The following is a 22,347-nucleotide window of genomic DNA, read 5'->3' as shown; positions in this document are numbered from 1 at the left end:
CAGATTCCCACCATTGAAGGACAAATATTCAATAATCGTTTTCACTTCTTTTGGTAAAACTGACAGATAGCCATGATGAGTGTTGCATCACAATACATGTAGTCACTAATGCCTGATCTACACTGAAGAGTTACACCGACATAAGGCAGCCTAATAGACCCAACTCTATCTACACTAAAATGCAGTTCATATAGATGTAACTTGCCCACTATACTGAGTTAATAACTCCAACTCAGCGAGAGGCGTAGTGCTTAAGCCGACGTAGTTAGGTCGATTTTTCAATAATTTCTGAAAGGTGTTAAAATCATCAGCTGAAGTCTGTGAAATGGTTTTTATACAGTAAGGAAGAAGAATGAAGTACAGGATCAGAAGGATTGTCCTGATGGGCTGGTATTTCACCATCTCTTGAAATCTGTTGTTCCTCTGAATCTTGAACTTGACAAGTAGAGTTATTAGAATTACAAGAGTTTACAGTAGGTGACTCACAAATACATCCTGTATATTGAGGGAGAATTTGTCCTTGAAATTTTGATTATTGAGGACATGAGGGCCAATATGGCCACAGTTGTGGACCATAGGAGAAAGGGATGTTTGGCCAGTTTGAAGAGAATTAAGCAGCAGTTAGAATTTTTTTCCATATGCCTCCCTAGACTTATTTTCTTTCAACCCGTGTGATTTCCTTTTTTTGTGGAGGGCTCCTGTCAGAGTCTGCAGAGGAATCAGAGACTTTGGAGGAAGAAACCTCTAATGCAGAAGCCATGGCAGGAGATTGAATGATCTGAATGGTACTCAAATCCTTAATTGCATTGACATGCTGGTTCAAAGACATTTTCATTAGAGGTATCCTCACTTCTTTTTGAAGAGACAATCTGTCTGGCACCGAGATCAGGGAAACCTCCAGGACTGGTGACTTAGGTTCTGGAGTGACCCTGAAGTTTGGTGAAGATACAAAAGAAGCTTTTGGAGCTGAAAATGTAGTTGTAAAAGGTCTCTGTAGTGAGGATGCTGTAGGTGCCGCACTCTGCTTTGAAGCTTCCTCTGCAGCTAAACCTGCTGGTGCTGAGCAGGCTTTGATCAAAGCTGCCAGTGCCGACAAGGGAAGCTCTGCAGAAGACTGTCCTGAGCACTCTGGTTCTGAGAGAGGCAGTGGTACAGAAGAGGAGGAAGGCAGATGATCCTTTTTTTCCCTTGAGATCTTTCAGCTGAAGAAGGGGATAGTTTCTGTATCAGCTCCGTGCTGCAGTGTAGCATGGCAGGTTCTAGTTCCTCTTTTTCCCCACACCAGGAAGAGCTCATCTGCACTAGCCGTTCTGCAATCTCCAGTATTAGTGGCTCCTTTGAAGTCTTCCTCCTTTGAAGACTCCTGGAAGCAGAGACAGAGCTCAGTGCTGGGAAATTGAGAGTCAGACACTCAGTCCTTGGACAACAGAGGTCCCTGACTCTCTAGAGAACCTTTCTGAGTCTCTTTTGTCTACTTAATTGCTCCAGAATTAGGTGTCACATTTCTGGTGACAGAAGCATTGGAGAGAGACGACGTGAAACCAGAAGCCTCTGAGTCTGAAGTAGCTCTCTTGGAGCTTTCCATCAGAAAAAGCTTCAGTCTGGACTCTCTCTCCTTTTGTGTGCACTTCTTGAAGGACTTGCAAATCTCACACTTAGTGATATGTTCCTCACCCAGACAGTACAGATATCTGTCATGGGAAACAGCTATAAGAATGACCTTTATGAGGACAACAGTGCATGCAGGTTGCTTGCACGACTGCTACAGGACACTACTAGTCAAAATGCTTCAAACTCCTGTGCTGGGGCACATGGACACTGTAAGTGGGATCCATGTGCAGGAACTTGGAGAAGGAGGTTAGAAACTTCTAATTACCAGCCTGAATTTCTTCATGGCCAACTTATATCCATTTGGTTTTGTACCAACATTGTCCTTTAGCTTAAATACCTCTTCATCCTCCCTGGTATTACCCTGGATGTATTTATAGAGAGCCATCATATACCCTTTCAGACTTCCTTTTGGTAGATTAAACAAGCCAAGCTCTTTCCAGTTACTCTTTAACATGAGTGACCAGAAATGTACACAGTATTCCAAATGAGGTCTTACCAGTGCCTTGTATAATAGCGTTAATACTTCCCTATCTCTACTGGAAATGCCTTGTCTGACACATTTTAGGATAGCACTTGCCTTTTTCAGTTGCATCGCACTGATGGCTCAGTCATCTTGCGATCAACCTACACAACCAGGTGTCTCTGCTCTTCTGTTGCTTTCAACTGATAAGCCCCCAGCTTGTAGCAGAAATTCTTATTATTAGACTCTAAGTGACCTTGCACTTTGTACTATTGAATTTCATCCCATTTCTTTCACTACAGTCTTCAAGGTCGTCCAGATCTGCCTGTATAATATTGTGATTTCCTTCTGTATTGATGCTGCCAACTTTGTTTCATCAGCATGCTCCTGCTTTTTGTGCCAATGTCATTGACAAAAATATCAAATAATACTGATCTCACCTTTAGCCAGTTCCTATCTTACAATTCTTGTACTGATCCCCATCTTCCCTAATTTAATTAATAATTTCCCATGTGACACCTTATAAAATATTTTACTGAAGTTCAAGTATATAAAATGTATTGCACTTCCCTTATCTAAAAACACAAATAGATATTTTGATTTTAGTTTCCCTGAACTAGTCACCTGACAATCAGTTAATAATTCCCCAGTTATCAATTATAATAATTTGGTCGGTGTTCTTTTAGTAATTTTTAGATAAAATTACTTTGCACTCTGATACCCATTTCCACCACACAGTACTACAGTTAGGTATTTAAACAGCTGGATTATGCTGGCTGCAGTCACAGATGTACACTTTGCTGACAGCAGAGCCTGTGTAACCCACCTTGGCTTGCTTACTTCTTTCCTCTAATCATCTCTCTGCCCCCCAACCTTTTGTGTGTGTGTGTGTGTGTGTGTGTGTGTGTCCCTGTACTGTTTTATAGCAGACATGCATGTAGTCTGATGTCACGGTGTTGGTAGTGGAAAACACTACCAATTGTTCTCTTTCTTTGTGGATTTTAATTTCATTTTCTTAGTGTTATACATACAACAAATAAACCTTATACATGAAAATTAAAAAGCGAAAAATCACACAATTGAAGCAATGCCAACATCCTCACACATGACACCTACATCTATGTTACAGACCAGCACATTGTGGTTGCGTCTAGTGATTGGAGCAGGAATAGTCAGTCAGGAATTGGAGCTCAGGATCAGAACCAGAGTCAAAAGTCAAATGCCAGAGTAAAAAAAAAAAAAGACAGGAATTGAAGCCGAGCTTCAAAAGCCTGTTACTTGAAGCAAGGCAAGACTGGGGAAGGACTGAAGCAGGGCTGGAAGAAGGTGAGAGCAAGACTGGGATCAAGTAGGTGTAGGAGCTACCACAGCTGTGGGTGAATGCTCTGAGCAGCTGCTGGACTTAAGAGCCTGTCTGCTGGCTCTTCCCACCACTCAGGCAGTGAAGCCAATCAGGCAGCCTACTACATGCTGGCTATGCTTGTTAGGTTGCCCAGAGACTGGCTCTGCTGTAGGTCCTGATTCCTGACAATCCGCAACATCACACCCCACAGGAACAAGGCACTAGTCCCGTACACACAAAGCACTGAACACACCACTCAGTGTGCTATTTAAATTCCCCAAATGCACAAATCTGCATGTTGGAGTGCAGTAATTTGCATATCTTGCTTATTTTCAATTATTCATCACCAATTTCCACTGTTATATATTAATTTACTTTCTGTCAAGCTCTTGTCACAAAGAGCAATTGAAAGTTGTGATAAAAGTAACAATGAATTGAGCAATGTCAGGATACTTTAGCACATTTTACCCCTTTCATTAAATCCAACTTTAATTAGACAAACAATTAAGTTTCTACCCACCAAGTGTTATTACACCCACATATGAGAATGCAATCTCACCCAAAGAGTGTTGCTTCAATGGGTGCGTAAAACTAGCTGTTCTGGAGAGAACATTAGAGGAAGTGAAACCCTGGAGCCCAAGAGCAAATTCCTCAAGACTCTGCATTCAGGATGGTTCCAAATGCATCAAGAACCCTTCCATCAGCACTATTAGAGGGAGCATACTGAGAGTTTTGGCTAACAAATTTGATGGCTGCTGTAATACAGAGACAGAACCAACAAGCCAGGATCCAGAAATGATGCATCCTTCCCAGACCGCTGTCTTGCCCAAATCCCAACTATACCAAGGTCTGACTGGATCCAAAGGCATGATTCTCTATTGGAGCCCTTTCTGTCTGTGCCAAACAACGATGGAAAGCCAATGAACTCAAGGGATATTCCTTCCCTGTCTCCATCCCAGAAGATCAGACCTTGAGGTCTTGGAATCCGTTTGGATTCATGACTTCTAAGGAGGAAGCAATTTCAGGACTATTGGCTGAATAAAGAACCTGTTAATTAAAAGTAATCACGTTATACCAGATAAAATCACTCTCTCAAAATTTATTGCTATATAATACTTAAGCAAATGAAAATTAAAAGAAATGTTCAAAGTGCTAAGTTCAAGTTCTCCACTTTAACTAAAGAATATATGTATTCAGAACACTTCTGCATGTCTCAAAAGTGGCTTCATTTTGTAGCCATTTCTTCATCATATTCACAGTGGAATGTTCGCATGCTTCTTCCAGGGATTGGATTGCGTTTTGCTAGCCAGCACTTCCAGATCACGGCAAATGCGGATTCGAGTGGTAGAAGGTTCAATGATATCATCAACAAACCCTGTTTAATTTACCAAAAACAAATTATACACAAACACTTTTGCCTCCCAACCACAATATATCTCGTTGTAATTACTTTGCAACATCAAAACCATGCAGTAACTAAACAATTCATGTATTAGAGAACTGCATGCAACTGCTAATTTGTAACTTAACTCACAAGAGAAGCATTTGAGTTAAACTGAAGTTAAAGCTGACAATATGTTTCAATAACTTAAAAAGCCTTGCATAAACTTTATCATCAAATAAGTAAACAACAGAAAGCCAAGAAATTTAGACTTACAGTGGGGCTCAATTCAAGAATAACTGTAAATTTCATTGGGAAGTTCTATATGTATAGTGTCCTGCAGTTCAAATCAAGTCAGTTCAGTTTACAAAATGACAAGATGTATTTTCCATCAATTCTGCAAATTCAACCTGGCATCTGATAGTGAAATTCTGTTTTTTTTCTGGCTCAAGCCCAAACAATAAACACTGCAGTGAAAACATTTAACACTTCTGTTGATAATCCACTAGCCAGAAAACAATCCATCGTGTTGTACATGCTACCACATTGTGCTACTGACAGGACTAAAAAATGATACAAATGAATATACTGATCAGTAGAGTAAACAGATGTAACTAAAACATACGGGGAACTGATCGTCTGATTGAGAAAGACATTTCTACACACACATTTTTCAGAGTAAAAATGCACTTTAAGGTTCAAGTTATAAGAAATAAACTTTTAAATATATGGAAATACAGAATTAAATCCACTAACAACAAAAACCCAGTGCCCTTGGCCTACCACCTGGGGGCAGTAGTGTGTGTTGGAGAACTGAAGCTGAGCCAGAAGTCTGGTCCCTTCTAAAGTTGACCAGCACACCTCATTAAACTCCACCCAAACTGTCAAGAGTGCTCTGAAGTACTATGGAAGTTGTCCAAGTTTTGAAATGCTTCTCAATTTAGAACATTTTTAATATGCTTATCAGCACCTCAGACATGGCCCTTTGTCCTACATCTCACCAGTGCCTCAAAGAAATTGTATTAGAAGCCCTTCAGATGTGTTGTTTTGTAGCTGGAATTTGGAAAATAATAATAATAAAAAAAGTAAGAGCATTTGAATAATTTCCGAACTATGATTAGTACCACTTTCATTCCTAAATCCCTTGTCTTTAAAATGCTCTGCGTGATTAACCTAATATTTGATCACAGTGTTAGCCAGTGACCACAGACCACACAAGTGAAATTTGACTCTCAAAGGACTTTAAACAAGGAATTTAAGAAAGGAATTCGAAGACCAAAGTCCCAGGTACCTCTGACAGCCGCAGGGAAGGGATTTGCAAACTTATTCACATATTCTGCTTCTGCATCTGTCTCTTTTCCTCTGAAAATGATCTGGACCGCACCCTAAAGAGACATATAAACAGGCCCTGAAACTGGACTGAAATAATTAATCCATTGTGAAAAAAAGCTCTCTTATTTAAGGCATAGGATTTAAAGCATTACAGTAAAAGCTGTGCTATAAACTTGTAAAATACTTCAGAGAAAAATCAGTTGTATTAATCTCAGCAAGTCACCTCAATGATTTTCAGAGATGACTATGGCTGCTGGAAGTCAGAAGTGAAACACAGCCTGCATTTACCTTTGCACCCATTACTGCAACCTCTGCTGTAGGCCATGCGTAATTAACATCTCCTCGTAAATGCTTCGAACTCATCACATCATATGCACCCCCATAAGCCTGGAAGAGACAGGAAGTCATTAATATCAGACAAGTGCACAACAGCAACAAACTAAATCCCTTCTGCAAGTATTGCCATTCCAGAGACAAGGACGCACTGAAGAGAGCCCAAGTCGGTCCATTTCGAGAGCAACTGCTCAGCATTGGCATAACTTTGCTCCAAACTTCACAGAAAGTCTGTGTCAAGGTTGACCTCTATTTAACAAAAGCACTAAAATGAGACAACAGAGGTATCTAAACCTAATGACATGAAAGTAGTGCTTTTAGTATCTGCTTTTATAAAATGTGTCCATGACGAAGGCCTCCTCCTTCCTTATCATGAAAGGGTTAATGTATTGAAAGTACAGTAGTGCCATAATACACGCCTGCTCGTCTCAACTCAGAAAGACCTTTTGAAAATGACAAACAAGTGGTCGCTGCAGGTTGGGAACGGCACTTCTGAGCAAAACTGTACCAGAATGAGAAGAGAAAACTGAACCTGTTTAGAATTCAGTTGATTCTATCTTCAACTTTATGGTTCTACCAAATAGCCAATTAGTGCAGAATCAAGACCTCCAATTTTAGCATCTTTATTATTATATTGCTGGTGTCAGCAGTGTAATCAATGCTGAACATAAAAAAGAGAAATCAAAAGCTATCTTAAGAGTTCAGAAATTTACATGAAAATAATGTGTTGCCAAGCCACAAAACAGTGAATTTGCAGCAACTAATGAGAACATAAGAATGGCCTCAGTGGATCAGAGAAATGGTCCATAATGCCTAGTATCCTGTCTTCTGACAGTGACCAATGCCAGGTGCTTCAGAGAGAATGAACAAAACAGGCAATCATTGAGTGGATTCATCCTGTCATCCACTCCCCGCTTCTGGCAAACAGAAACTAGGGACACCCAGAGCATAGGGATGCATCTCTGATCATCTTGGCTAATAGCCTTTGATGGACCTATCCCCCATGAACTTATCTCAGTCTTTTTTGAACCCAGTTATACTTCTGGCCTTCACAACATCCCCTAGCAATGAGTTTTACAGGTTGATTGTGCACTTCCTTTTGTTTGCTTTAAACTTGCTGCCTATTAATTTCATTGGGTGACCCCTGCTTCTTGTGTTATGTGACGAGGTAAACAACACTTCTGTATTCACTTTCTCCACACCATTCATGATTCTATAGACATTTATCATATCACCCCTTAGTCATTTCAGCTTGGGAAAGGAGAAGTCCCAGTCTTTTTAATCTCTCCTCATATGGAAGCTGTTCCATACCCTTAATCATTTTTGTTGCCCTTCTCTGTGCCTTTTCCATTTCTAATACATCTTTGATAAGATAGGCGACCAGAACTTCATGCAGTATTCAAGGTGTGGGTGTGCCACAGATTTATATAGTGACATTATGATCTTTTCTGTCCCATTATCCATCCCTTTCCTAGTGGTTCCTAACATTCTGTTAGCTTTTTTGACTGGTACTGCACATTGAGTGGATGTTTCCAGAGTACTGTCCACAATGACTGTAAAATTTCCACAATGACTGTAAAATTTCTCTCTTGAATGGTAACAGCTAATTTAGACCCCATCATTTTGTATGTATAGTTGAGATTATGTTTTCCAATGTGCATTATTTCGCATTTATCAACATTGAATTTCATCTGCCATTTTGTTGTCCAGTCACCAAGTTTTATGAGATCCTTTGTAACTCTTCACACTCTGCTTTGGACTTAGCTGTCTTGAGTAACTTTGTATCTGTAAATTTTGCCTCCTCACAGTTTACCCCATTTTTCAGATAATTTATTAATATGTTGAATAGCACTGGTCCCAGTACAGATCCTTGGGGGATACCACTATTCACTTCTCCACTCTGAAAACTGACCATTTATTTTTGTCCTTTGTTTCATGTTTTCTATCCAGTTACTGATCCAGGAGAGGACCTTCCCTCTTATCCTATGACTACTTACTTTGCTTAAGAACTTTGGTGAGGGACATTGTCAAAGGCCTTCTGAAAATCCAAGTACACTATATCCACTGGATCACCCTTCTCCACGTTTGTTGATCCCCTCAAAGAATTCTAATAAAGCGACGAGGCATGATTTCCCTTTACAAATCCGTGGTGACCTTTCCCCAACACATGATGTTCATCTATGTGTCTGATAATTCTGTTCTTTACTATAGTTTTGACCAATTTGCATCATACTGAAGTTGGGCTTACCGTCCTGCAATTGCCGAGATCACCTCTGGAGCCTTTTAAAAAAACTGCTGTCACGTTAGCTATCGCTACTGTCATCTCGTACAGAAGCTGATTTAAATGACAGGTTACAAACTACACTTAGTAATTCTGCAATTTCACATTTGAGTTCCTTCAGAACTCTTGAAGGAATACTATGTGGTCCTGGTGACTTATTGCTGTTTAATTTATCAATTTGTTCCAAAACCTCTTCTATTGACACCTCAATCTGGGAAAGCTCCTCAGATTCGTCATCTAAAAAGAATGGCTCAAATGTGAGAATCTCCCTCAGATCCTGTGCAGTGAAGACTGATGCAAAGAATTTATTTAGCTTCTCTGCAATGGCCTTTTCTTCTTTGAGTGCTCCTTTAGCACATCGATTGTCCAGTGGCCCCAGTGCTTATTTGGCAGGCTTACTGGTTCTGATGTACTTACATTTTTTTTTGCAATCCTTCTTTACAATCCTTTTTGGCGATCCTTCTGGCTTAGTTAGTAGCTATCCTCATGGAATACACTTTTTCTCCCCATGTTTTCAAAGTTGCTTTTTTTCCTCCTGCAGACTCACTCTTACAGACTTGTTGAGATCTAAACCACTCAGCTCTACTCTTATGATTTAGAATTGTGACAGGATCAAAGAGAAGCCAGTTGGATGCAGAATCTGCACAGTGCTGCAAAGACCTGATCTGAGAACTCAATCATCTTCTTAAGTTTTTCTTCATCTGCCCTCTTGGAGGAACCTACTTTCATGTCACAGCAGAACAGTACTTCCACGGACTCTTGATATTCCCCGATCCAATTATTCAGATTTTTTATTGGGTGCTGGACCCAAAGATGTCTCAGTGTTGCAATGCAGTTTCCACAGGGTGAGCAGCTAAAGCCATCTCTGCTAGTCCTTATTCTAAAAGCAAATGTTGCACAGGCAAAAGAAGCTTACAGGGATATCCCTGACACAAACAGTGCTGGCATGTGAGGAGGAAGGTGTTTTTACTCCACAAAGCCCACAACCTGAAGACTGGGCATTTCACTTTGTCAGCCATTACAAACAATCAGGAACCAGCCAACCAAACTTCATTCATTCATTCCTACTACTAATGTTGAATTACAATAAACACACACTAAATTTCAGTTATAGTAGACGTGCACAAGAGAAAGGGAAAGAGGAATGGTTAGGGTCCCAAGACCACTCTTGATGGCACACACAGAGAGAACAGTCATGATTTATAATACTGGGCCCCATATGCACACCCTCTCATGGTTACACAGCTCTGAACATTCTAGGACCCTTGAGTCAGGCATGCATCCCCCAAAACGAGGACCTGAAGGGGCTCAAAGAGCAGGTTCTTAGTGATATGGACAAAGAAGAAAAAGGGAGAGATTAGACAGGAAGAAACAGTAGCAGGGTTTGGTGAATGTATTATGCTACAAGGAGGAGTCAAAATGACACCAGGGTGGCAAGTTTAGGAGAAAGGGAGGATTCTGGAGTTTTTGACAACAATAGAGAAAGCAGGGAGAAGGGTAGAAAGATAAGAAGTTCAGTTTTGGCATGTTGAGTTGGAAGAGTATCTTATAAGCAGTTCAAAAGATGAGGCTGAACAGAGAAGGAAGAGTGAGATGATGGTAGCTGAACCCCTGAGAGCAGCTAAGGTATGTAGATTTTGCATTTACAAGGCACCGATCAGTACGGAGTCTAACAAAGAACAGATAGCTAGGAACAGAAGGGCAAAGGCAAGGGTACAGAGCACAGAGCTTTGAGGGACAGTGAAAAAGCATAAGATAGAGGAGCAGCCATGTAAGGAGATGTTAACAGAGGAGCAGAGAAGGAAGGAAGGAGAATACATATTCATCGCAGCTCCAGGAGGTGAGGCAATAGGATTCAACTGTCTAAAGTGACAAAAAGTTCAGAGAATGATATGTCTGGATCTGGCCAGAGTTAGGTCATTTGTGCCCTCACTGACAGAAGTTCAGTGACATGGAGGGGTCAGACACTTGTCTACAAGAGATGCAAGCGAGGAAATGAAGGTGAGAGCAGACAGAATATTGAAGGAGCTTAGCAGCAAAGGGCATGGAGGAGTTGTAGCAACATTCTGACAGGTGAGTAGACACATAAGCTGCTTGAAAGTTGAAAGAAAGAAGCCTTATGAGAGAGAAAGCAAGAGACAACAGGACTCCAGAAGGAAGTCGCCTCTGAATAACATTACTTCCAGCAGAACAGAAGGCCTTCGAGAACACCAAGAAATAATGCCACCTTACCTTTCTGGTGATGACAGTAATTTTTGGGACAGTTGCTTCTGCAAAGGCAAACAGTAGTTTTGCACCATGACGTATGATTCCTCCATACTCCTGAGCTGTGCCTAAAAATTATGAGAACCAAAAAACCTTTTCAGGAAAGTTACCCAAAACACATCACTTCACCTGGACAGCTGTCTCCAGATGCTGCCAGCAGGTCAGCTAGCACTGATCAAAGCCGCATATCACCAGTAGTGTTTACTGTACAGTAGTGTTCGCCACATCTCCATGTTGGACAATAGGGTAAAGAAAACTCATATGGAGAACTGCAATGAACATACACCACAGGTGAATAGCAGCTATATGGCATCACAATACCATAAAAATATTGTTAATAGGTTCCCATTTGGTGGCAAATTTTGGTTCAGCTGAGAATAGTACAAGACCCCAACCTATTTATCAGAGAAAAATTCCTCCTTATCTGTTAATTTCACTTTTCTGGAAATGTAGTACTCTGACATGGAGAAGGGTGTGTTTTTCCACTTCAGACTCAAGGACATTTCAAAGCCATCATTCAGGGTCAGCAGCAGGAAAAGACACTCCCTCGCAGAACTCGCAAGAGCTGTGTATCCTACACAAGAGAATAATTACAAATACAAACAGCAAATACAATCTCAGGCCATACTTGAAAACAAATACTGGGCTCCTATGGGCATACTGAATTAATCTGGGTAAAAAAACATCAGGGAGACACAGGAGCTCTGCTGAGTTACAGTGAAAAGGAATGATAGATAAAAATCCTAACTACACTTCTCCCAACATAAAGCAGTCATAAGGGGAGGATTTGCTGACATGTCCTTTCTTAGAAGTGAAATTAGCAGGCAGGCAAAGAGTTTTCCTCCATCACTCTGAGGTCCTGGGCTCCCCTGAAGGTTGAGGAATCAATCCCCTGGTTCTAATGATGGAAATATAGCTGCAAGAGACACCATCCTGAACTTCTGAGACTTGGCAAAGTTGTTTAGGAAGCTTAGATCTAAAATCAATCTCTACCCTCCATTCTTTTTTGGGACCAGAAAATAGTTAGAATAAAATCTTTTCCCTCTGTGCTTAATAGAAAATAGTTCCACAGCTCCCATTCACAGAAGTGAGTTGACGTCTTGCTTTAACAGGTGCTCGTGAGAGGGGTCCCTGAAGAGAAACAGGATGGGAGGTGGGTATACTGGAGGAAGGAAAAATGGATAGCATACCCAGATCTTATAATCTCCAGCACTCATTTTTCCAGTGTGATTCTCTCCCAGGTGAGAAGACAGCAGGAGAGAGAGAGTTTCTGAAGGGTGGAAGGTGGGAAAAATAGTGTATATATAGCTCAGTTTAGTGGGACAGTTCTGGGCCCTCAACTAGCCCATTGAAAATGATGATTGGATGAGGATGATGGTTCAGTAGCGGGTGCAAAGGGAGCAGGTGGTCTCTTCCTCTGGAATCTCAACTTTTTCCTGGGTGGTTCAAACAGTCTCTGGGATCCGGAGAATGAAGCGGGGCAGGATCTTTGAGCCATTTGGAATCTACTAAACCTTCATTTGTTTATAGGTGTGTAAGTCCCAAGAGATCTCAGAGTGACTCTGGAATCCTTAAAGGTATGCAACGAATCACCAGAGGACCCTGTGAACAGCTGCACCTCACTGGGAGAAAAGGGGTTAAAAGCAGCCCTAGGAAGGCTGTGCCAGAGGCAGCCCATTAGAAAGGGGCTGAGAGGAGTAGCCAATCATGGCCAGGCAGGCTCATATAAGAAGAGTTGCAGGGCAGAGCAGAGTTCAGTAGCTGAATGAAGCTCCAGGGGAGAAGACCAGGCTCCTAGCAGAAGGAAAGAGCACCAGCACCTGGGACAGAGCAGTGCTGCAAGCAGTGACCGGGGGAGCTAGAGAAAGCTCCTGCCTGGCTGGCAGGGCCTGCAGGCTGAGGCCCTGACATAAGGGCAGAAGAGGATGCTGGAGCCACATGCTAAGCAGCCCTGGGACAATGGAAAGGTCCCACTCCATGACCATGTTTGTCTCGGTACCAATAACTTCTTACTACCAACTAACAAGGGAGACTCAGACACCTCCAAAAGAAATAGATCCCTTGAGAATCTGAATTATTGCAGTACTGAGTGGGTTTGAAGAGCAGGGCTGTCCTCTGAGCGGTGAAATATTTCGATGATGCAGTGTCCTGCTTGTGCAGACTGAAGGTTTCATTATTGAGTTATGCTTGCTGCCCTTTTTCTCTGCTGAGCCCAGAGCCCTGGGTAAAGAATCATTACTAAGAGTGTCTGGAACCTCAGCTGTACCCAGGGTAGAATGTGAGGTCTCCACAGGGGTTTTGTTCTGTGGGGACCAAGGCCTTTTTGAGGTGGCATCCGTCTGTGGGAATGACTCAGTTTTCTGTGGGTATTCTCTGTGAATTTACCTCAGGTAGACTAAGGTAAATGTGCCAAAGTTTACAGGGTACTGTGTTCGCTCAGCACTGATGTTGGTGGGTGGGGGAGGAGGTGGTCTCCTGGCCTGAATCTGAGGCTGGTTGGAGGTAACGCTCCATCATTAAGAGTCTGTTTTAGCTCCTGATTTTTGATTGCCCTGTCCTTAAAAGCAGTGCAGATGGAGTGCTTTTGTGGGATACGAGACTCTCCCAAGCAGCAGATACAACAGGAATGCCCATCATTGACCAGGATGGCTTCCCAGCAAGAGACGCACCACTTGAAGCCCAGAGAGCCTGGCATACCCCAGGGTACAGTATGTAGTAGGGGAAGGTCCCCCTCCCCAAAGGGGAAAGAGATTGAAAGTCTCTCCTTTATCAGGACTCTGAGGAGTTAGAACTGCTGGAAGCACATAGTGCAGCTGTTCTGAGACAGGCGGTCAACTCTGAATTCACACTCCATAGGTTTCCCTCCTAGGGGCACTGGCCCTTTCTCCCCACATCACCAGTCAAGATAACTAATAGATGATGCAGTGGGTCTGCTCTCTACTGCACCTTTGCAGGAACAATCCCACTCACACCTCCCGAGGCAGCAGTGCAGCTCTGCATGATCTTAACACAAGGCAGAGTAGGAACACTACAGCTGAGCCTTTTTTGAGGTACTTGGAATCTCAAAATAACAAGGAAATGCAGAGCAAGTGAAGTGCAAATAGCTTCTGCTCTAGCTGCGAGGGGGTGCTTGCAAGGAAGCAGCCAGTCTTTGGCTGAACCCTGCATGATGGCTTTGCAACTGCTCTTGCACCTGCAGGGAATGAACACACCCTGCCTGACAATAGAAGAAACAAATAAAATCTTTCGATATAGAAACAAAGAGAAATGGTATTAAATATTCTAGCCCAACTGCCCTCCCACCCCAATCGTAGGGAGTTACAAATATGGAGGGCCTACCTGGCAGAAATCCAGGAACATCCACAAAAGTAATCAGAGGAATGTTGAAAGCATCACAGAATCGAACAAAACGGGCTCCCTTCACAGAAGAATTTATGTCTAAACACCCTAGTGTTCAAAAACAGAGGATGAAATATTTTATGGGGCTTAAACTGTTCTAATAAATTCTAACCTTCTGACAGTGCATTCAGGGTACTATCAGGATCTCACTCTATAGTTTGGCTGTATTATCTTGTATTTCATCCAAATTATTCCTGTTTCTTTATTTCTAGTTGTGGAGGACTATTGTTTGTCTGGTTCATGATGTTTCCCCCCCTCACTTCACTTCAAGGTCATGGATAAAAAAATGTAAAACACCTTAAAACACCTAACTCTAACTGAAAGTTAGAGAGAGACCTAGGTGCTTTTAATATTATGGGATATTCTCCCATAATAATATAACATGCTACAGGGTTGTACTATGTTAACACCAAGAATGTGACATGTATTCTATCTGTATTCATTTCATATTATTTCTTTGCATTGCAAACACACAGAGAGGCCTCAATCAGATTGTGACTGTGTTGTGGTAAGTGCTGTACAATTCTATGAGAGAGGGTTCCTGCCCCAAAGAGCTTACAATCCAAACAGTACCATTTAAAAGCATTTTTGTATCCTTTTTTCTCTTCATTGCCATAAACCTTAGATAACTTCATCATTAAACATATGTCTCCACATCCAGTGTAAAACCACAACTTTACACTGACACATATAACAACACCAGCATTTTCAGTTCATACTGTCAGAATGTAAGGCCACAAGGGACCACCAGATCATTTAGTCTGGCCTTTTGTATGTCACAGGCCACCACTACCCAAGACCCACACACTAACTCAACAACTGAAATAATACCTAACTAAAATGAGATCCACAGGCAGAGAACATGAGGGTGTGAGATGCACTAGTGCTTGAGTGAGATAATTAAGTGAGATATCTGCAGTGTTGTAGCTGTGTGAGTCTCAGGATATTAGCGACACCAAGTGGGTGAGGTAATATTTTATTGTTGCTGAGCTAGACAAGCTCTCGTCTTCAGGCCTGGGAATGGCACTCGGTGTCACAGCTAAATACAAGATCAAACTGATAGTTTAGCATAACTAGTTAGATATAGTCTAAGGGATCATTCCAGGTGGAGTGGTCCATTAATTATATCCAGATAATTCTGGCAAGTGCCCCATGCTCACATGCTACAGAGGAAGGTGAAACTCCCCCAAGGTCACTGCCAACCTGACCTGGAGGAAAATTCCTTCCCAACCCCACATATGGCAATCAGTTAAATTCTGGGCATGTGAGCAAGAACCAGTCAAGCCAAGCACCCAAGAGAGAGAATGCTAGGTACCACCTGAGAGCCCTAGACCAGCCCATGCAGAGTCCCATCTCCAATTATGGTCATCCCTGATGCTTCACAGAAAGGAGATGAAAAAATCTCCCAGAATACAGTGGGCGAGGGGGGGGGGGGGGAGAAGATCCCTTCCTGACCTCTGCATGTGGCCAGCTGAAACCCTGAAGCTTGAGCTTTAGGAACATAAGATATAAACAAGAAATGAGCCCTACAACTGTTGAGCCTTAACCTCCACCTCACACATAACTCTCCCCTCTGTATTTTCCACCAAATGCATCCGATGAAGTGAGCTGTAGCTCACGAAAGCTTATGCTCTAATAAATTTGTTAGTCTCTAAGGTGCCACAAGTACTCCTTTACTTTTTACACATAACTCCGTCATACAACTGTACTCTAATTTGTCCAGAGCTCTCTCAAAACTAATAAAGTTGTTTGTCTGCACAACTCCTATTGAGAGGCTGTTCCAGAACCTCACTCCTCTGATGGCTAGAAACCTTCTTCTAATTTCCAGCCTGAATTTGTTCTGGCCAGTTTATATCCATTTGTATTTGTGCCAACACTGTCCTTTAGCTTAAACAGCTCTTCACCCTCCCTGGTATTTACCCCCTAATGTATTTATTGCTACACTAAACAAGTCAAGATCTTCCTCTAATAAGACAGACTCTCCATTACCCTGATCATCCTAATAAGTCTTCTCTGCACCTGTTCCATCTGAAATTAAACTTTCTTGAACATGGGTGATCAGAATGGTACACTGTATTCCAAATGAGGTCTTATCAGTGTCTTATACAAAGGCATTAATAAGTCTCTCTCTACTGGAAATGTCTCATCTGATATATCCTAAGAGGCACATTTGTCTTTTTACAGCCTCATATTGGTGCTCCTAGTTACCCTATGATGGACTCTCACACCCAGGTCTCGCTCATCCTCTGTCACTTCCATCTGATGTAGCACAAATTCTTATTTTTGGACCCTAAGTGCATGACCCTGCTCTTTGTACTATTTAATTTCATCCCATTTCTATCACTCCAGTCTTCAAGGTCACCCAGATCTTCCTGTATAATACTCTGATCCTCCTCTGCATTGACAATGCCTCCCAACTTGTTTCATAACCCAGTTTCGTTAGTACACTCATACTTTTTTGAACCAAGGTCTTTAATAAAAATATTGAATAAGATTGGTCTCAAGACCAATCCTTGAGGAACTCCACTAATAACTCCCCTCCAGCCCGACAGTTCACCTCTCAGCATAATCCCATTTCCTTCTCCCTTTTAGCCAATTCCTTCTCCATCTTACAATGCTTTTACTGATCCCCATCTTCCCTAATTTAACTAATTTCCCCTGGGGTACCATGTCAAATGCTTTACTGAAGTCCAGGTATATTACATTTACTGCACTTCCTTTATCTAAAAAAAAAAAATCAGTTAGTTTCTCAAAGAAGGAACTCAGGTTAGTCTAGCATGATTGACCTTTGGTGAAACCATGTTGCATTACATCCCTTTTACCTTTTACCTCTATGATGTTGTTTATTCCTTCCTTCACAATTTGCTCTAAAACCTTGCATACTACTGAGGTCAGACTAACAGGTCTGCAATTGCCCAGATCACTTTTCTTCTCTTTCTTAAATAGAGGTATGATGTTAGCTATTCTCCAGTCACATGGTTCTACCCCCAAATAATACATTTATTAAAAATCCTTGCTACTGGACTAACAATCTCATGTGCCAGTACTTTCAGTATTCTAGGATGGAAGTTATTTAGTCCCCGCCTTGATTTGAGTGCATTAAGATCTAAATTTTTCTTCCACCTCAGATGTGGTCATTTCCATTTCTAGACGCTCATTTTCATCAGCCGTATTGCATCCATATACCTATTCCACCTATTCCTATCATCGTTATTGAAAACTGAGGCAAAGTATTCATTTTAGTTTTTAGTTTTATCTCCTTCCCGTTCACACTGCATAGCAGCCCAACCTCATCCTCCTTTATTCTGTTTATTTATATAACTAAAAATTATTATTTATTTTAATTTCTTTGGCAACAGCTAATGCAGTTTGACTTTAGAAAATGTAGGACTAAAGTGAGAATTGCTAACCTCCATGATGTTTGCTAATCAACCCCCCTGTGCATTCCCTATTTGATCTCTGCCTACTTCTAATAACCTTTTTGAGGAGGTTTTTCAGCCAGCTGGACCTGGAGCCTTTCCCTTCAAGTTTTTCCCCCTTTCTTGGGATGAAAATTTCAGATAGTTTTTGTATAACTGATTTGAAGAAATTCCAAGTCCTTGAGCTCTTCAGTCCAGCAGACTTCATTAACTAATTCCCTTAATCTCTGAAAGTCTGCCCTTTTGAAATTAAAAACCATAGTTGACCTTGTTTTAATTATACTACCATTTAATTTAAATTCAATCAACCTGTGATCACTTAATCCAAGGTTCTTTCCTAAGACCAGCTCCGCTATTATGTCCTCCCTACTTACTAAAACACTCCAAGAAGTTTCTCCTTCTGTTTCCATGCCAAAAAACAAAATTTATATATTTTAGTATATTTAATCTATACAAAACTGATACAGAACAGAGATAGCCTTGAGCTTTTAGACATCTTTGCCAAAATTAAAACTATTGAATCAAAAGCAAAACAGCAGTAAAACCTGCTAATTTTCTCAGGTACCAGTATGATAGTTAGCAATTTAACTTAGCAAATGTTTGTATTTGATCAAATTGTTCTTCAGAAAAAACCACCATGGGTAGTCATACAACCATCTAATTGTCTCAAAAATGTAATTTACCACATAGAAACAACTTCATATAATACAGGGAACAAAACTCCCTTCAAAGTAACGTAAGAATTCCCATATGAGCTCAGACCAAGGGTCTATCTAATCCAGTAACAGTAACCTATGGCTAGTACTAGAGAGATCAGAGAAATATGCAAGGGAAATAAGGGCTAATCCCCATCAGTTAGTTACAGATTAATGTATGCCCTGAAACCCAAGAGTTTATAGCCTTTCAACATTTTTTCATCTTTTAAAAAGAATCCTTACTATGGTAACTTCAGATGTGCTTATTATCAAACAAAATGTCGAAAGTCTGTTAAACTCTTGACCTCAATTAATTATACATAGATATAATGGCAATAAGCTCCACAGGCTAGTTGTGTGTTATGTGAAAAAGTACTACATTTATCAGATTTCAATTTGCTGGCTATTGATTTCACTGAATGCTCCCATTTTTGTTTACTGTGGAAAAAAAGAGGACTAGAAGTGCCATCTCCATTCTGTTTCTGTGATATAACTTTATCATGTCCCTCAGATTCATCATCTTGCTAAACGAAATGGTTCTAATCTTTTCATTCATTCTTCAGATGGCAGTTTTTCTATGTCCCTAGTCATTCTCACTGGCTGCCTGTGAATCCTCTCTCTTTCAGCTGTGCCTAGGGTTGCCAACTGTCCAATCGCGCTCACCCAAAGACCCATGCCCTGCCCCTTCCCATGGCCAGGCCACTGTCCCACTCCTTCACCGAGGCCCCGCCCCCACTCACTCCATCCTCCTTTGCTCGCTCTTCCCCACCCTCACTCATTTTCACCAGGCTGGGACAGGGGGTTGGAGTCTAGGAGTGGGTGCGGGCTCTGGGAGGGAGTTTGGGTGCACGAGGGGATGCAGGGTGCGTGCTTTGGGCTGTGGTGTAGGATGGGATGTGGGTTCTGGGAGGGAACCCTCCCCCAGGGCCGCAGGGACATGCTGACTGCTTCTGGGAGTGGTGTTGAATCAAGGCAGGTAGGGAGCCTGCCTTAGCTCTGCTGCACTGCCAGACTTTTAGTGCCCAAAATCTCCCGGTTTGGCTGAAGTAGCCTCCAGGAGATAAAGCGTTATTCCAGGAGACTCCCAGCGAAAGCAGGAGGGTTGGCAACCCTAGCTGTGTCTGTTTGGCTAAGAAGCCCAAACATCATATTCCATGTGATGAGGTACCACTGATTTATAGTATGGATTTAGAATTCTTTCAGTAGTATCTTCTCATTTATTATGCATCCTTAGCTGCACATTGAACAGAGGTTTTCACTGAGCTGACCAGAAAGATACACGTTGTCTTTTCTGAGTGGTAGCAGTTGAGAATAGTTTTTATTCCAGACCATATAAATCATTTTACACTGGTCAACATGGAATTTTACCTGCCATCATGCTATGCTGCCCGTCTAACTAGTTTTATTTAGTCCCACTGAAGTTTTTCATTGGTTTCGCTAATCTTGACACAAAATTATTCAGGCTCATAATCTGGAAATTTTGCCACTGTTTATCCTGCTTTTCCAGATCATTAATATGTGACAAAATGCTAGTCCTACCACAAAACCTATTCCACTATTAAACTTTTAGGGGAAAATGAATCATAGATCCAACTTTTAGAAACTCAAAGTACACCTAGTTACTATGGTGACATATGTCCTCACAAAAAGAAAAGGAGTACTTGTGGCACCTTAGAGACTAACATTTATTTATGTCCTCACAATGTGCGTAATAAACAAAACACAATTAGCAGGCAGCTTACAAACACCCTTTTGTTAGAACTATATATTCCCAGCACCAGGCAGCTAGTTCCTACCTGATGCCACTTTGGGTTGATTACCCAGTATTCCAACAGTTCTTCCATTCACCCTTGCAAATCCAACAATGATGTTCCTGGCATAGGAGGGCATGATTTCAAAGAATTCCCTCTCGTCAACAATCTGCAAGAATGAGATTTGGACAGAATCCTCAGGGGTAGATGCTGGGAGCTACAACAATCTCAATGTTATAGAGAGAAAAAAAAATTGCTTGGGAATTAGAAGGTGTTAAAAATCTCTCTTCTTTACAAATGCATATGTCAATATGTTTTTGATGCTGCATTTACTTTTGAATATATTCTATCAGGGTGCTCCTTCAGCATGACACCAAAGCAAACCTTTTAAAAGATTCTGCTGTAATAAGGGCACTTTTCTAATTTGCAACACAATACTTAACTCAGATGAATTCAAACCATTTTGCTTCATCTGTGAGGATCAGTGCATCATGGTCTTCCCTGACAAGCAATCTGTGTAATTCCATCAAAGTAATTGGGGTTGCACAGGATGTAAGAGGCTCGTAACAGAGCAGAACTGGGACTTGATTTATTTGCACAGAAGAAGCACATACTGCATCAATGGCATCTATCTAACTGAGACAGTAAGAGAAACAAGACAGGGCTGTCTCCCTGAAAAGCAATTCTCAGCCATGGTCTGCTTTTACCACCTATAGGGACATGCAAGGAAGGTTCTTCAGACCTCCCTCATAGCCCAATTGCTTTCTGTGCCCCACCACAGTAGTGATATCTATATTATGGGTTCCTAACACTTTATCATGACCCCCTGTTTTCAGCTGCTTACAATAACTTTGTCTACCAATCATTCAGGCTGCAGTTTTCCATGCTTGATCTCTGCCTCAGAACGTTTTAAGTTTGAGTAAAAGCAGTTCAGCTATTTCTGAGTACATGGTAAAAGGACAGACAGCTGTAATAATGCAAAAATATTTGACCATATTTTAAACAGCTCTGTGCCTCAGGGTGGGATTTTCAGCAGCACCTGACCTAGGAGCACAAGTCCTATTAAAAGTTAGTTGGACTCTTCTCTCTAACTTACATAGGCACTTGTAATCCCATCCTCTCTTTTGGAGCAGGTGCTTGAATTTTGGCAGGAGGATAAGTCCTTTGCTTACCTCCATGACAATTCACCCCATGTGAATTTTAGCTCTAGCAGCAGAATGTGATGAGGTTTGTGCCTTAATATTCAGAACATTCCACCCACACTGAACATGCTCCCAGACCCCACTGAGCCTCTGGCACCATTCTGAAGCAGCTCCCCAGAGCTGAACTGCCAGATAAAAATGCATTGTATTACTCGTACTTTCTGCCATCAGAATACCATTTGATTAGAGGAGAATGCTGGGAGCCATTAGACCAGTGGTTCTCAAACTTTTGTACTGGTGACCCCTTTTACATAGCAAGCCTCTGAGTGCGACCCCCCCCCCATAAATTAAAAACATGTTTTTATATATTTATCTCCATTATAAATGCTGGAGGCAAAGAGGAGTTTGGAGTGGAGGCTGACAGCTCGCGACGCCCCATGTAATAACCTCGCAACCTCCTGAGGGGTCCAGACCTCCAGTTTGAGAACGCTTGAATTAGAACATGATTTCTGCGGTTTCATCTTTTCCACAGACCAATATTAATAAGTCCATGCACATATACTCTACTTTAGCAAGCAGGCAAATATCAGCCTCATCCCCTGTTTTACAGGCTCATTAGAGATTGGACGAAGTCACTTCTGTCAAACCTGAGACTACACCCTAATATGGAAGAGCCAATTCACACCTCTTTTTCTAGACTGCCTCTCAGAAAATCTGTGTGCCAAGGCACGCTGCCAGTACAGCTGAGCTATTCTTGTACATGTAACCCACTGCTTCAGTGTGTTGCACATTATCCCCTTGTGGCTGGTCCACAGAGGATAACAGCATACTACAGCAAACATTTAACTCAAGTGGTAGAGCTCTGTGCCATGAATCTGGAGGTGCAAAATTCAAACCCTGATGATGACCTGCAGCGGAGATTGTAACAATCGCATG

General features: G+C 41.6%; 1 protein-coding gene across 3 annotated transcripts in view; it reads right to left on the bottom strand.

The window, feature by feature from the left end:
- Nucleotides 1–3,053: 3,053 nt before the first annotated feature.
- The window catches only part of PCCB (propionyl-CoA carboxylase subunit beta), a 54,925-nt gene continuing 35,631 nt past the window's right edge, over nucleotides 3,054–22,347 (bottom strand). For 2 of the 3 annotated variants that reach the window (XM_038415748.2, XM_043492804.1), the window contains exons 10-15: nucleotides 20,315–20,438; nucleotides 14,345–14,452; nucleotides 10,973–11,073; nucleotides 6,415–6,513; nucleotides 6,086–6,179; nucleotides 3,054–4,788 (exon numbers count right to left, since the gene is read on the bottom strand). In XM_038415748.2, the coding sequence (XP_038271676.1) occupies nucleotides 4,667–4,788; nucleotides 6,086–6,179; nucleotides 6,415–6,513; nucleotides 10,973–11,073; nucleotides 14,345–14,452; nucleotides 20,315–20,438 (648 nt within the window). In that variant the 3' untranslated portion in view covers nucleotides 3,054–4,666. Of the gene's footprint in view, nucleotides 4,789–6,085; nucleotides 6,180–6,414; nucleotides 6,514–9,463; nucleotides 9,621–10,972; nucleotides 11,074–14,344; nucleotides 14,453–20,314; nucleotides 20,439–22,347 lie in introns of those variants that run through there. The other variant, XR_006274418.1, reaches the window with a different exon arrangement.

This window comes from Dermochelys coriacea, chromosome 9 (assembly GCF_009764565.3).
Source record: "Dermochelys coriacea isolate rDerCor1 chromosome 9, rDerCor1.pri.v4, whole genome shotgun sequence".
In the NCBI taxonomy this organism is placed as follows: Eukaryota; Metazoa; Chordata; order Testudines; family Dermochelyidae; genus Dermochelys; species Dermochelys coriacea.
This window is presented reverse-complemented; position numbering and strand designations above follow the sequence as displayed.